This window comes from Megalops cyprinoides, chromosome 7, assembly GCF_013368585.1.
Source record: "Megalops cyprinoides isolate fMegCyp1 chromosome 7, fMegCyp1.pri, whole genome shotgun sequence".
NCBI classification, from domain to species: Eukaryota; Metazoa; Chordata; class Actinopteri; order Elopiformes; family Megalopidae; genus Megalops; species Megalops cyprinoides.
In genome coordinates, this window is record NC_050589.1 from 23,710,608 (window position 1) to 23,725,585 (window position 14,978).

At 41.2% G+C, this 14,978-nt stretch overlaps 2 protein-coding genes across 2 annotated transcripts; both read right to left on the reverse strand.

The window, feature by feature from the left end:
- Window positions 1–1,884: 1,884 nt before the first annotated feature.
- Window positions 1,885–3,366, reverse strand: LOC118780375 (Krueppel-like factor 15). The gene is made up of 2 exons (XM_036532824.1): window positions 2,405–3,366; window positions 1,885–2,129 (listed from the first exon to the last, which is right to left on the reverse strand). The coding sequence occupies exons 1-2, from the start codon at window positions 3,364–3,366 to the stop codon at window positions 1,961–1,963; spliced, it is 1,131 nt and encodes a 376-aa protein (XP_036388717.1). The 3' UTR covers window positions 1,885–1,960.
- A 3,555-nt stretch (window positions 3,367–6,921) lies between these two features.
- LOC118780807 (nuclear ubiquitous casein and cyclin-dependent kinase substrate 1-like) lies at window positions 6,922–14,888 on the reverse strand. Its single transcript, XM_036533507.1, is given in 9 exon segments — window positions 6,922–8,016; window positions 8,018–8,151; window positions 8,600–8,740; window positions 9,198–9,350; window positions 9,750–9,896; window positions 10,346–10,395; window positions 10,854–10,950; window positions 11,198–11,247; window positions 14,565–14,888. Coding segments are annotated over 9 exon segments (882 nt in total). The 5' UTR covers window positions 14,582–14,888; the 3' UTR covers window positions 6,922–7,923.
- Window positions 14,889–14,978: the final 90 nt, after the last annotated feature.

The following is a 14,978-nucleotide window of genomic DNA, read 5'->3' on the forward strand; positions in this document are numbered from 1 at the left end:
TCGCACGTTCAGTGAACGCGTGATGGATGGTGACGATTTGATGTCCTGATTTTACTTTCTAGCCTTTTCCTCCAAAAACCCTCCTGTCTGCATAGGGATTGTGTGTGCCAATTACTTACTATAAACTTTTTTTTGAAACTTATTTACTTTCAGAAAGTATCCTTAGTGTGGCGCCTAACAGAATTCTGTGGAAAAAAAAATGGGGTCGGTAAGTTTCAAGATGGCTTGTCCGTTAAATCAAACAATATAACAGACTTAATGAAACATCAAAAAACCTTAAGTGAGACAGTTAAAGTTTGCAAACCGTTCCGCCCCTTGGAATATCACTGTTATATTATGACAAACATAGGACACAGGTCTAAATCACTCTAAGATATTTTTCCTAAATATTATGCCTGCTTGTGAGCATCAGTTAATGGCAGGCGTAGCGTACATCCACATGCAAGGGAAAAGACTATCGTGGCTCTGGAGTGCCGAGGATGTTTCTGGTATACATGAATGATTCCGTATTCCACTGCCTCTAAAAAACCAGTCAGGAGTCTAACCTAGAATCTTGTGATCCGTAGTCAGACACATTATCTATTGCGCCAGTGGCCTATGTGTTGCACTTCATAGGCACGTGTGGGGAATGTTGATTTCTCCCCCCAAAAAGCACAGATGCACAGACAATGATAACACTTATGTGAATGCTGATTAAATTTTATTTTGAGAAAAAAAATCATTGGCTGAGATGTAGACAATCTGAGACATTGCTATGAGACAGTCCTTCCAAATACTGCGAGGTTACTACACTATGGTCCCGGATAAACATTTTAAAAACACACGGGATACAGTACATCTTAACTCTCAAGTCATCTAAAAATTGCAGAAAAAGTATAAGAAACTTGGAAATCACAAGTTATTCATGATTGGTATTCATTGTCAAGAGTGTATGTACAAGTGAGGGACTTTTATTTCTGCAGTAGTGCAAAAGAACTCATTGAAGATTGTACAGAGATTAAAAAGTCTTGGGAAATACAAATACAATTTTAGTTAAACTCTTACACCACATAATTTTTATCCCACACACAAGAGAATACTGCTAATTCTGATGTTCTGGGACATCAAGCAAATGAGTGCACAGATGCCTCAGCTCTCCTGCAGTTCATGGCCAGATCTTTTTCCTTTGACCACTGGCATCACTTTGCAGTTTTGTTTGGTTACTATGACTTCGAGGGTAGGCCACTATGAAGCTTCTTGAGACGTTTATAAAAGTTTTACAGAATACCACATAATAGTGCATAAGCAAGTGCTGAGCAAATATATAATATAATAATATTGGATCAAAAATATCAGTCCCAATCCATTTCCTCTTTAAGGTCCACTTTTAAAGATTTTTTTAAGGCTTTCGGAACTTTTATTTTAGCTACAACAGTGATGTCTTTTGTCCAGAACTGATTTAACAAAATCGCGTGGTCTCTTTCTGAACAGGAAACCAAACCAATGGCCCTTACGGATATCACTTATCAGGTTTACGCTGTAGCTTTAAAAAGGACATTAAATTGAGTTCAGCATTTATGCAGGATAGATATTTATACAATGCAGTTGTGTAAATATCTATGTGGTATGCATTTATATTGCATTTAGATGCAAGACAGACAGAAAGTGCAACCACCCTTTTCTACAGCAACAAGCCTCACCTCACAATAATGTCAGGGTAAGTAAGTTTAGCTAGGGCTGTTCTCAGCAGCCAGTTTTGAGCTTATTTGAAACAAGACAATGTAAAAAAACAAACTGCAAGGCATATCAGCTAATGAAAATGAATGAGCAGAAGAATATATGAATATAATGAACATATTGAGGCAAGAAGAAAAGCAAAGATTTGGAAGCAGGGTGTGACAGGGGGCTTGGTTGCTCATGTGCTAATTTGTGCCCTGCAGTTGGGTCATTTTGGGGTATCGGGCTGTCAGCCAGCCGGGTGTCAGCAGCTAGCCCGGCTCACCCTGCCATTCCTGTGGCGCCGGTGCACCTTGGTGTGTTTGGACAGGTGGTCACTCCTGGCGAATGTCTTGTCGCACAGTGGACACTTGTAGGGCTTCACGCCTGAGTGGGATCTCCGGTGGCGGGACAGCTCATCAGAACGGGAGAACCTGGCAGAGAAGAAGCGGGACAGAAACTTTCACTTCCTGTTCATTCCACCTGACTTTGCCAGGTTTCTCTCTGAGTTGTTCCTGTGTTGAAATGTCAGGATAATGTTACTGTTTGTGTGGAAGTCTATGTACCAGTTGGTTCGGTCCATTCTAATACTAGCGCAAGGTGACAGAATAATGGTGGGCAGTAATGTGTTCCAGTGTGAACATCCCCTCTTTCACCCACTCACATGCTCCTACCACTGTGTTGTGTTTTTGGTCGGCTCCTCTCTCACCTCCAGCTGCAGTCAGGCCAGACACAGACGTAGGGCTTCTCCCCGGTGTGTCTGCGGAAATGGGCCTTGAGGTGGCTGCTCTTGGTGTAGGCCTTCTCACAGCCAGGGTGGGAGCACTTATGCACCCGGAGTCCCTCAGAGGCCACGCCGGTCACCTGGGCAGGTGTGGCTTTGATGAGGATGATGCTGGCGACGCCCACTGTCCTCACGGCGGCAGGCGAGGGGGCGATCTTCACGTACTTCTGGTTTCCATGGCACATCTCGCTCGGCGGGTTCACAGGAGTGGCGGGTGACATTGGTGACGGGGATAGGGTCTGGCCACCATCGTTGTCTAGCACCAGGTGGGCCGCCTGCTGATCACCGGAGTTTTGAGATTCGGGACGGGGGGACAAATCAGCAAGTGGCCGGAGTTGAAGCACTAAGGGCGATCCAATGAGGACAGGGTAAATGGTGCCCTTTGTACTAGCATTGGGTGATGTTGACATGGCCAGGGTGCTGTTGGCCTCAGGAGAATTAGGAGTGCTGGGAGAGATGGGCTCCGGCGGGGGGCTGAATTCTGACTGGTCGCCAGGATCTAGAGATCCATCCCTGACCTGTTCCATCTTTTCCATGAGGAACTCTTCAATCTCCTCCAGCGTTGGGGAGAAGTCTCTGATGATTCTGGCACTGAAGTCAGGCAAGTTGGGAGTCTGCCCCCCACTGAACCACTCCTCATGGCCCATGGCAGAGGCAAGACAGTGGGTCAGCAATCCCCAGTCGTCCACTGAGGTGGAGTCGAGGCTCTCCACTGCATCTTGTGGCTCTGAGCTGGACCCTGTGTTCTTCTCACACTCCACAAAAGGAAAGGCATGGTCCATACAGGGCAGCACAGCACTGTCGAAGTCTGTACCTATCACAGAGGCTGATGACTTTAGAGAGTCACTGCCATAGGTCAGGGCTTCCTTCTTACTAACTGAAACCATTTGTTGTCGTCCAGTCACAGGGCTTCTTACTGCAAAGTCACCAAGAAATGAAACAGAACAAATAAGGATCAGAGCAGTTTACCTGAAAGCCAGGGAGGGTAGGACATCTAAGAAAAATGGAAATGAGTTTCTTACAAAGACTAATTTTGAATAATAGTATATTGTTTTTACAGAGTACCACTTACACAACACTGAGAGGACCATGATGTAATGCAAACATATGGCAATATACTAAATAAGCCCAATTTACATAAGCAGTAAATTTCTTATTAAGACCAGTTACAGATGCATAGGTCCCAGAGACATAGGTTAAGTCACAGTAAAGTTAGTATATTTTAAACCACTGTAAAATAGCTGTTGTATTTTTATAGTATATTTATTATTAGAGTAATTCTTTTAAAAAATTAATACACATTGAGGACACTGAAACAATGTCAGTAACGGAGCCCTAAATCTGAGGGACAAAGGAAGACGTGTGATTTACAGCTAATGTTTCTAGTGAAAAGTAATAAATACTGTTTGCTTAGGCATACCTGAAGCTACCAAGACTTGCCTAAGATAATTCATACAGCTAGATATTTACTGAATTGAGGTTACGTGTCTGAATGCTTAAGATTTTAGCAGTGTCCCACCCCATGATTCAAACCTAAAAGGCAGTTCCTTAAACATAGCTTCTCAGGAATTTATTCAGGATCTCATGCTGTAAACACTTGACAAATGATGTAATTTGTACATTTTTGAAAGAACCTATAATTTTGAATAACTCATCAAGCGATGTAAGAATTTAGCTGTGCCCCACCCCATTCTTCAAATCTATAAGGCCAGTCCCTTATAAGCAAATTCTCAGGAATTAATTCAGGATCTCATGCTCTGAACACTTGAGTAATGTTCCGAATTGTATATTTTTGGAAAGCACCTATGATTTTGACGAAGTTGTCCCATCAAGAGATCATATCTCATATTATCAATTTGATCTGGACACATTTCGGATTACGGATTTTAAATATAAATCAGCCCATATGTAAACAATGGCACTACTTCACAAAACGTTGTACTAAACCACATTTAAAGGCAGTCCCCAACTCTTACGAATGTATAGAAAGGTGGCGTATGAATAAGTTATTAGCATTAACTAGTTTAGTAGAAATCTCGCGAGCTAACAGAGCTTGATTTGCATACACGAACGGTATACATCTAAAGCGCTGGCAAGCAAAACACAAGGAACCACTACGGACTAAAATATCTACAACCAGATAACTGCCGTACTTACCCATTTTATTGTCAATAAACTATTTCCCCAAAACATAAAACGTTTTTGCCCATTTACCTGTTACGTTAGTCGAGACTTTGTGACTGTGCAAATCGTTTAAAAGCAGGGTGATTTAAGATTCACCTTTTATTAAAACATTATAATGCAATTAGACTAATTTGCAGCTACATTGGAAACACTGCTATGATTCATATAGTTAATTTATTGTGACAATTCTAGGTTTGTTTTCAACCACGATGCAGACGTATCACGTGACTACAAACAGGGGCTCAGATCCAATTGCTGCGCTCCGATTGGTTAATAAACAGGAGGCTCGCCTCAAAACCTGAGCGGCCATTGGTTATTATCAGAAAACCCCAGGGAAAACGTCACCCCCTGTGTTGAACGTCTCCCCACTCCATACCTCTAGCCCGCGTGTCACGCTACTTGCCTCACTTCATACTCGTGCATGCCACATTACACGGAAAACGTCGAACACTATTGTTTTATTTTAAATATATTTTATGTATGTAAAGAGGTGGACGTGCTTAGAGCTGGACAATAAGAATTTGATGACAATCACATCATTAAACAGTTTTAAAAAGTGTAAAAAGTGGGTGGCTTCTATTAGGAACTGGGAAATCAGCAATCATCATCACCAACTTAACCATTATTAGTAAAGGCTTAAGTATTGTCACTCCCACCCACTATCCATAACACTCCTAAGTTAAAAAAAAAAACAAAAGCAGACACTACTGCACCTTTAAAACACTGGCAGATGGGAAGCCTTTGGTAAGAAAAAAAATCATGATATCTGGCATCTTATATCTCATTTAGGGTTGATAGAGGGGATATAAGATTAGACCCCTCACAAGTTACAAGTCTGAAGCCCTAGTGATGCATGGATAGGGAATTGCCAATGTGTACAGTATGGATACTGTGCAAATCTGTGCATTTTAAACCAGATCACCTGCTAAACAAATGGATGATTTAGAGAGCTATAAAATGTACTTTCCCTCCTCCCCCAACCCAGTGGACCCTAAAATTCTTAGTGTGGATTCACCGATATCATCATGTACAAATACTGGGGTGAGCTTTAAACACGCGTGAAATGGGACAGCAGAAAACCAAAACTAAGTCTTCTTCTTGACACATGACCTCACTCTAAACCTAATTTAGAAAGAATAAAACACCCACACAAGGTGTGTATGTGCAGGAGAATATTGCATTTATAATGATGAATATTACAACATATAATATAAATATATTCATTTACAGGCTGGTTTGGGAACTCTCTCCCAACACTAAAATAAAACACTACACCAGAGTGTATGTTAAAGAGAGATGAGATTCATTTTTTCTTTAAAATCAAATTTTATTTTTTGTTAAAAAACAAACATTACAAAAAAGAAAACATCTGGATAGAGGGGGGAAACATTAATTTTTGGACTCTCTGAATTCTGAAATCATAAAACAAAACAGAGAGGAGAAAAATAATAACCATAAGCCTGGCACAAGGGAATGACTCATGAGGAGGGACACCTGTAATGTTCACCACATGATGAAGTCCTCTGCACTACACTATCCAGCATCACCATAAAAAACACATACCATCAGCACTCATCAATGCAGACAAGCTTCCACATGAGTATGGAGACAAAAGCAGCACGCAGACAGACAGACAGACAGACAGACAGACACACACACACACACACATACACAGAGTTTGGGTCAGTACCAGCTCCTACCTGGACAAACTCACCGGCTATTCTGATTGCCAGGCCATATGTGTGTCTGTTCTGAGGGAGGTCAGTGAATGACCAACAATAACTCAAACATCAACCACAGCGGGTGGAGGGGTTGTTGCGTATGGGGTGCCTTTGTCATGTCTTCCTCTTCCTCTACATTTATTGACATTAAACACATAAAAAGTGCACATGCTTCACTGCAGATAAAAACGCATGTCAACTGTTTTGAAGTGGGATACACCCCATTCTAGGGAGCATGGGGACTGCACTCTAAACTCAGTTACACAATGAGAATACAGTGAGGGGCAAAGTTATGAAATATTCGGATGGGATTCCAGAATTCAGACATTCAGGGTTCCAGAATGTAGAATGTAAACCACATCTTTCGTTCACTCTACTCATGGTTGATTTCAGAATGGTATTCATGAACACAGACAAGCACAAAGTCCAGGGCAGTCAGCACAGAATAAGCTGCACTGACCCGGAGCCCTGTCTGTACTAGTCAAAGCTGTCTCCCACACACTGAGCCAAACCGATACCACATCCTCCATTTCCAGACATTTTTGTCTTTTAATAAATGGGAGGGGTGTATAAGGGAGTTTTAAAAGGTTATGGCAGGATCACTTAAGTTAGCGTTACATGATAAGCAAAGAGCATAGAGGAAAACTGCTACTGTTGAACAAGGATGTTGTCTGAGCAATACATTCAGAGGGGCTGGTAAGTTTCTTATTTCTAATACCTCACACATCCCAACACTTCCCCCCCAAAATACATACACACACTCATTTGTTCTCACACACATTCAAAAAAGACCTGTTTAGATGCTACTTACAGACCAAAATGAAAACATCCAAACCGTTGAGTCAGGCCAAGTTGGAAACTGAAAACCTAAAGCAGTGTTTCTCAATCCTGCTCCCGCCAGTGTGACAACTGAGCTCCATTAATTCCACTCAATTAAGCGATTGATCTGGATTTGAAAAAACTTGACAAAGTATCTGCAATAAGTTATCTATGAGTGGAACTGTCTTATTGGAGGTGTGTGTGTGCTGCTAATAGATGGAAGTATATTTTCCCGCAAACTTATGTTTGTCAATATCTGCCTATTCAATTAAAGGCAGCTTTCTCAATTAATGAGGCTCACTTACAGGCATAATTAATGTTGTTTGACAGCCTATATGAATCAAACAACAAATCTCAGTCAGCTAGACTGAATAAAATCTGTATCAATACAATTTGCCTGTAATTAAAATGCCACAAATCAAAAAAAGCTGAGAAAGACCTTTTTTACATTTTTATACACAAAAAGCACACCTTCAGTTACATATTACTTCTTCCAAGAGACTTAAAGTAGATTACTGTCAATGAGATGGCAAATCTAGATCAGCATTCAACTCACAACAGCTCAGTCAGACCAGATTAATTGAGTCCACTTGGTATTAAATCCTGAACACACAGTGAGTCATCGGGACTAGAACTGAGAAAGACCATCCTAAAGCTCTAAAGGGGAAACAAAAACCAGAACAAAACAGGTAAAATAGAAGCTTTTCCGTACGGGGACAGTTAGTCTTCCCCAGACAGAGCTTCCTCCTCCGAGACATCCTCCTCCTCCTCCTCCTCTTCTGTCTTCTTTGTGGGAGGGGAAGCTTTTTTTTTGCGCGCGTTCCTCCTCCTCCTCTTCCTCCTCACGGGTGCTCTCAGGGTCATCCTCCTCTTCCTTGGCGGAGGACTTCTCAGTGGGGCCTGCTGGTGGTCGCCCTTTGCCTTTGCCCTTCATAGAACTGGGGTTCACTAGAGAAAAGGGGGTGACATGTACTGGTTAAATAATAATCCCCAGAGTGCTCTTCATGTCCACATACAAGCCACATATAAAACCTCTAAACATTCACTGAAGTTCAGTAGTAACATAAAATAGGTAAAGGTGTTTCCATGATAAGAGTTTTTGCTCATGAAAAGTGATGTGCAGTTGAAGTGCAGAGGATTGCTTTTACATTACTGCTGTGTCCCACTCCTGAATGAGTACAACAGCAGGAATCTCTCTGGATGGTGTGGGGATGAGATGCAGTCGGGGTATTATGTGTATTTAAACACATATATGTTTGTGCGTTTATTGCTCATTGAAAAGAAGGACCTTATCACACCACACAAGCCTTCAGAGTTTGAATTCTGATTAAGTAGATCCCTCCCTTTGGGCTATAGTTCTAAACAGGTACAGTGCAATTTCACAAAGGATAGCTACCTGTGGCCTTTAGCCTGGGTTTGGGGGCCCTCTTCTCTGGCCTGCTTCTTCTTACCACCTTCTTGCTCCTCCTCCTGGATCGACCATAGTCACTGTCATCATCGTCATCCACCATAAAGTCCTCATCGCTGCCTGAGTCCTCTGGGATAGGAGCAGACACGTGTCAATCTCTCTACTGTCATTAACAATTGGGCAACAGCACTGTCACCATCTAGCCAATCAGGGCTTATGTACTGCCATTCCCCTCATGCCGGCAAACATTACTGTCCCATACAAGAATGTCAAGCTCGTCCATATCATTGAATAAATCAAAACAGTCCATTTCTCATAATGTGAACTGTGGTGACTTTATATTAAAAGGGAAATCATGCAAAATAATAATTTAACTTAATGTGTCAACTTGGTTATCTAATGTCACTCTCTACACTGTTCTGATGTGATGTGTGAATAAATCTGATGGAAATATATAAGCCCATTTCTGTCAGAGAAAAATGTCTCATGCGCATCGAAAGCTTGTTTAAAAAGAAATACAGAATGAACAGAAAACAAGGTCAGTGAAAGAAGGCAGACAGAAATCATCTGAAATGAGGTCTCTCACCGTCCATATAGGCCTGTTGGTCATCATCATCCTCCTCATCCTCACTGCCCCGGTCACCCAGCAGCATCTCTCTCTGTTTGGACACCGCTTTGGTGGCTGCCCGCCGCACCTGTCGCACTTTCTTACCCACCACACTGTCCTCGTCACTGTCGTCTGCAGGGATGAATGCATATACACACATACACACAAGCAATGAAATCAAGTGGGTGGTGTATGTGGCAGTAACAGTCCGCAGCCAGCAGGGGTCAGTACTGCTAACAGAGATGAGGGAGACCTCTTACTGTCCAGCCCTCTTCATTAATCTGGACAGTACTGCTTGATCTCCACTTACTCTGAATTGACCACTGTCTGAATTCCACTCTACTCTGTGAGCTCTGTAATGCCTGAAATTATGGCATATATAAGGTCATTTAGGCTGTACACTTCATGTGTCCCAGTAAAAAGTCTACTTGGACAAGGGCCTCTGTTAAAACTTTAAGTTGAGTTCTAAATGCTCAGATATGCTCAGCTGCGCTGATTTCCCTGGTCTAAAGATCACCAAGCAAACTATACCTGATAGTCGTTTCCTTTTCCGGTTACTCATTTTCTCCATCTTGGCTTTCTTTCCTTTTTTGGCCTTTTTGGAGTCGTAGTCACTGTCGCCTCCATCATCGTCATCCTCTTCCCCAAAGTCATTGTCTTCTTCGCTGCCAAAGTCATCTGAAATGCAGCAGGGGGGAGGGTGGCAATAGTGAGGTTATGTAGGTCTTCTTCAGCAAGGTAACCAATGTCCACCACGTCCCTGCAGAAGGCTTATGTTGTGTCTCTCTGACCATACTGCATTACATTACATTACATTCATTTAGCAGACACTCCCATCCAGAGCGACTTCCAGCACGAAAGAACAGAAGCAAAACAACAAAATGAGGGAAAGGATGATCAAAATAAAAAGTATGAAATATACTGATATGCGTACATATCTGCTGTGTTGACAGAAATAGATAATTGAGTGTAAAGATATACAAATATTTTATTTTTGCTGGAGTGCTCCACTAATAATAGAGAGCTTAAAAGGACCTGGGCTTCAGTGCAGAGGGAACTGTAACGGAGTCCCTGACATTTATTAAATATTCACATTGAATTCAGTTCTGGGGAGACAGCTGGCTCACCCTCTGATTCATCATTTTTGGATCCAGGGGCTTTGTCTTCAGAATCTTCACTGCGAACGGGAAACACATGATGTTTGGGTGAGAATAGGAGAGAAGTGGCTTTTGCCCACATGTACCATATATTCAACAAATAATGCATACCATTCATATCTAAATATAAGATCTAGATACAAACAAAGGAAAACAGGAATTGGCATAAGCCAATGTTATCATAAAAAAAACACTTTAAGCACTTTTCATAATGACTATTTTTCATGATCTTAATATTTTGTGAGACAATACAATTCTTCAAAAAGTAAATTACATAGCTTACATTCAAGAGAGTATTCCTTTATATATCGGGATTTTACAAAACTGATACAGGTCAAGTACCTGCTCCCAAGGTACAATAGCGGTGTTGTATCTGGGAGCCAAACCTAAAATCCAGGCAACCTAAATCACTATGCGCCATACCCCTGTCACCCCCACGACCGCTGCCACTCCTGCAGGCATTGCCACTCCCGCTCACCTGTCTTCCTGGGAGTTCTTCCCAGACCTCTTCCTGTGCTTCACGTCTCCAGGGGAACGCAGTTTCTTGGGTCTGTCCGCGTCTCTGCCATACTCATCTGCACAGTGGAAACCAAGGACAGCGTCCTCGCTCAGATCACATGTATGTTTTCCCACAATTCAGCGATGGTACATCCACAGAACCTTCTACTAGGGACTACTAGAAATCCAACCAAGGCATTCTGAATTGTTTACTTGAATACTGAAAACTTTTATGAGTGAGATGTAGACCATCACATTACAAACATATACACACACACACACACACACACACACATACATACATATTACAACAAAGGCACTCACCCGCATCGTCCGATTCCTCGAACTGTGCATAATCAACCACCTTCCTGTTTCTGTAGAAACAGAACATGCATACAACTGACCATCATCAAGGAGAAGGCTGACTCTCTTATAAAGACATTTTCATTTTACACATCAGGCACTCATACAGCTGGGCATTTAGAGGTCGTTCAAGTCTAACGCCCTGCAAAAGGGTGTAGTTACATTATCCCAACTAGGATTCAAACCTGCAACCTTCTGGGTACAAGGCAGCTTCCCTATCCATTCCTACACCATATCAATGCTGAAATAACGTACCAAATGTAGAAGGCTATAAACCACATGACCTTTATTATCAGTGTTATACTACAAAGTCTTGGCTTAGTGATGCCTGGGTAATTACTGCAATTGCTTTCCCATCTCAGTCCTGAAAAAATTCAATGCCATTTGTGTGATTAGCATTTCTCTGTTAGTGTATTGTATTCCTCTGAATGCATGGCTGTCTGCATTGGTCAGTCACACTCTTGGGGCAGGCATTGTGGTTGTGGTTGCAACACCAGTTAATCAGCTGGACCAAGAACAAATCATGAGGAAAAAAATGCAAGAAAATTTGAAAAACTGGAAAACCCTCAGATGTATATTGCTTTTCCTATTTGTGTTATTGTATCTGATTTAAATATTAAAAGACTTGCATTTTATTCGTGTAATTTTTTCGTAATTATGGCATAATCTATACAACACAGATGCAGGACAAACATTCGCAGTACAGCTAAAGGAACATAGTTGCACATCTCTTAATTAGGTTTGGCTTTAGTGGTTGGATTTTAGCATCGCTGTTGGCTTACAGCTTGCACATGCGTGTCAAACACGTATGTGAACAACTGTGGTTGATTGTATGTATATATCTATTATCAATTGTTTTAAAACAATTTAGCTGCATGTAGAAGGCAGGTAAACATGAAAGAAAAAAACATTAGGTTTATATAGCTGCAAAGGAAGGCAAAACCACCAAACATGTAATGTACAAGTCTATATATTACAGTATTTGTTGTAATGTACAAGGGACCGTTCCATTACATACACATAGGAGGAAAGATGAGAAAAATGCACAGATGTGTCAAGCAGAGTGATAACAGGGCAAAATGTGTTTTTGGACGTTCAGTCCTTTATTTTTGAGAAAATACAACCTTCAATTTTGCCAGTGGCAGAAAAAAACTTCTTAATATTTCTATAACCCCAAACTCAAGAGGCCAATGGCATAGTATTTCCCCATGTGTCCCTGAGTAATATGGCTTTTCCATTCTCTCTCTAAAAAAGGGACCATGCACTGTGTTCAGCACATTATGACAATTGCCATTGTAAAAATGTGCTATAACAAAACAGCTGGATTGAGAGACATCCACAAAGAGAGGCTTCAGTTTCATTGCCTTAAATGAGATCATACAGAGTTCCCAGTTCAAAGTTCCCAGTATCGTGAGACAAACATGGAATTTAAAGTGTTGAGCTGCTGACTGGCAAACACACACCTATTTAGCAGCCCAGGATTTAAGAACCCTTCCCTTAAATCTCTGTACCAGAATACAGTAAACCCACATGCTTTCCCACACATTCTGAGCCAATAAGCATGTGTGGATGGTGGCGTCCCCAGAGATACATCTGTCATTCTGAAGTGTAAGATTGATGAATTACAAATACATAATAAACATATTAAAACAGAGTTACAGGATTACAGTATGGACTACATTTGGATTACTGTTGATAGTGGGCAAAGCTTTGATTATGGTGGAGCAGAAGAGATTTTTTCACCAAACTTGGTCAGCACAGAATCAGAAACCCAACAACCTGAGCATGTGTGCAGGTCTATCAACACCTGAGAAGGTCTTAAGGAAAAATACCCTTGTTTTATGAAAACTACAATGTACAATTTACTCTCAGCCTCCAAATAAATAAAATACCTTTGCCTTATTGGAGTTTTTTATATCTTGATGCAAACACACTTAATCATTGTGGTGATGATTTTGTAATATTGCATCTCAATTTTCATTATTCCAAATTTTGTAATGTGTTTTGCTTCATCATCTTAATAACCTAGGACAAATTACCCATGATATGCCTGAATATCTACTGAAACAATACAGGTTAAATACCTATTCAACGGTACAACAGCAGGGCTGTACCACCTACAAACTAAACCTGACAGGCGCAGTTCCCTAAAGATGTCAGAGTGTAGTTCGTAGTTGCTCAGTTAGCAAAGTTTCATATTCCCCTACAGTTCCTGAGTCTGTCTCAGTGTCATTACCACAATGGTGAGCAGACAGATTGTCTTTTTAAAAGTGATCAGGTATTTAGGTGATGTGCCAGGTTAGGAGCTTTCTATGCAGGTCCCTGCGCCTGGTTTCCCTCCAGAATGCACCATGCGATATAAAAAGTTTAATTTATGAGTATGACGAAAAGTTCAGAGGTTGATTTATGACCGACTGTGCGGCTGTAACCGGCTCTCTTTCGATGTAATAAACTGTTATACTGTCGCAACGTGGTCATGTATCCGGTGTGACCTGTCCAAAGTTAACGAATACGGTCACAATCAAACAAATGTATCATTCACCACGTGACAGGAAGTTTGTCTAAGCCTCGATCCACTTTCAAGGACATGTGCAACTTATTAAAATATAGCTCGCTTGCTAGCTACAAGTGTTGGGTAAATTTAAATGAGCGTTGGCGTAAGGTTTTTGCATTTAAAAGCTGATTTAATTTAAATTTATGTCAAATATTTTAACGCCTCACTTTGTTCATGTGTGTATTTCGACACACATGTTGTTAACATTAGCTACCTGTCATTACCACGGCCATGGTTTATTTGTTATAAACTGATTTGCTTACGAAAAATTTAAGGAATGTATGATGAGCAGCTTCTCGCAGGCAGGTAGCTAGCTAGGCAGCTAGCTAGGTAGGCAGCAATGGTTCACGTCAGATAACTAATGGCCACAATAACCATAGCTGTAACTGTTAGCTTGCTTGTTAGCTCCCTTCCGACCACTCCTACGTCCAGTCAGCTAACTGCATAAAATGGGTGTACATATTACCCCACTATCAAATGTCTCTACGATTAAAAAAGTTCATTTTAACGGCAAGGTATTTCGTAGCGCACGCAGACGGCATGTAGCTAGATGGCTATGTGCTGGATCTCGCACAAAAACCTTCAAAACCGAATGAGCAGGCTAGCGTGTCTAGCAGATTTAGCTAGCATTACTCAAATCTAACCCAATTTAATTTTAGTGGAAGAGAAGGTAACGCATATCAACAGTATGTAGCCAGCTAGCTATCTTACAACATGCAATGCAACTAGCTATGCAACTAGCAACGAAAAACCAAATAGCTAAATAAAACGTACCTCGTTGGTCTTGACATTTTGCCGAAATACTGTGAAGGTTTTAATTACATAAGAAGAAAACTCCAAGGAAAATAGCTACCAAGCTAAAACCTTTCGGTTGTGTAACAACTGACTGGTAGCTAGCTAGCTAGCTAATGAGCTAGCTACCGCAACGCAGCTAATTACAGTCGGCAAAAATTAAAACCAGTTCCACCTTTAAAGAAAAAATATATATAATTGGGGAAAACAAGAAATGTGTTTAAAATATTTTATTTGATTTAACCCTCTGGAACACAAAAAGGTGAATAAAACAAACTGAATCTGCAGGCCCTGGACAACCTACATTGTCTGCTGCTACAGAGAAGCATTTCCCTTTAAGGACAGCCCCACAACAGCAGACTGGGGGATCACGAATTTGTCAACTGGGTAATTAAA

Bases quoted from the DNA above. Each gene is read 5' to 3' on its own strand.
- LOC118780375 (XM_036532824.1), bottom strand. From the start codon at position 3,366: ATGGTTTCAGTTAGTAAGAAGGAAGCCCTGACCTATGGCAGTGACTCT. The intron at 2,130-2,404 runs GTGAGAGAGGAG...CTTCTCTGCCAG, and splicing joins TGGCCTGACTGCAGCTGGAG to GTTCTCCCGTTCTGATGAGC.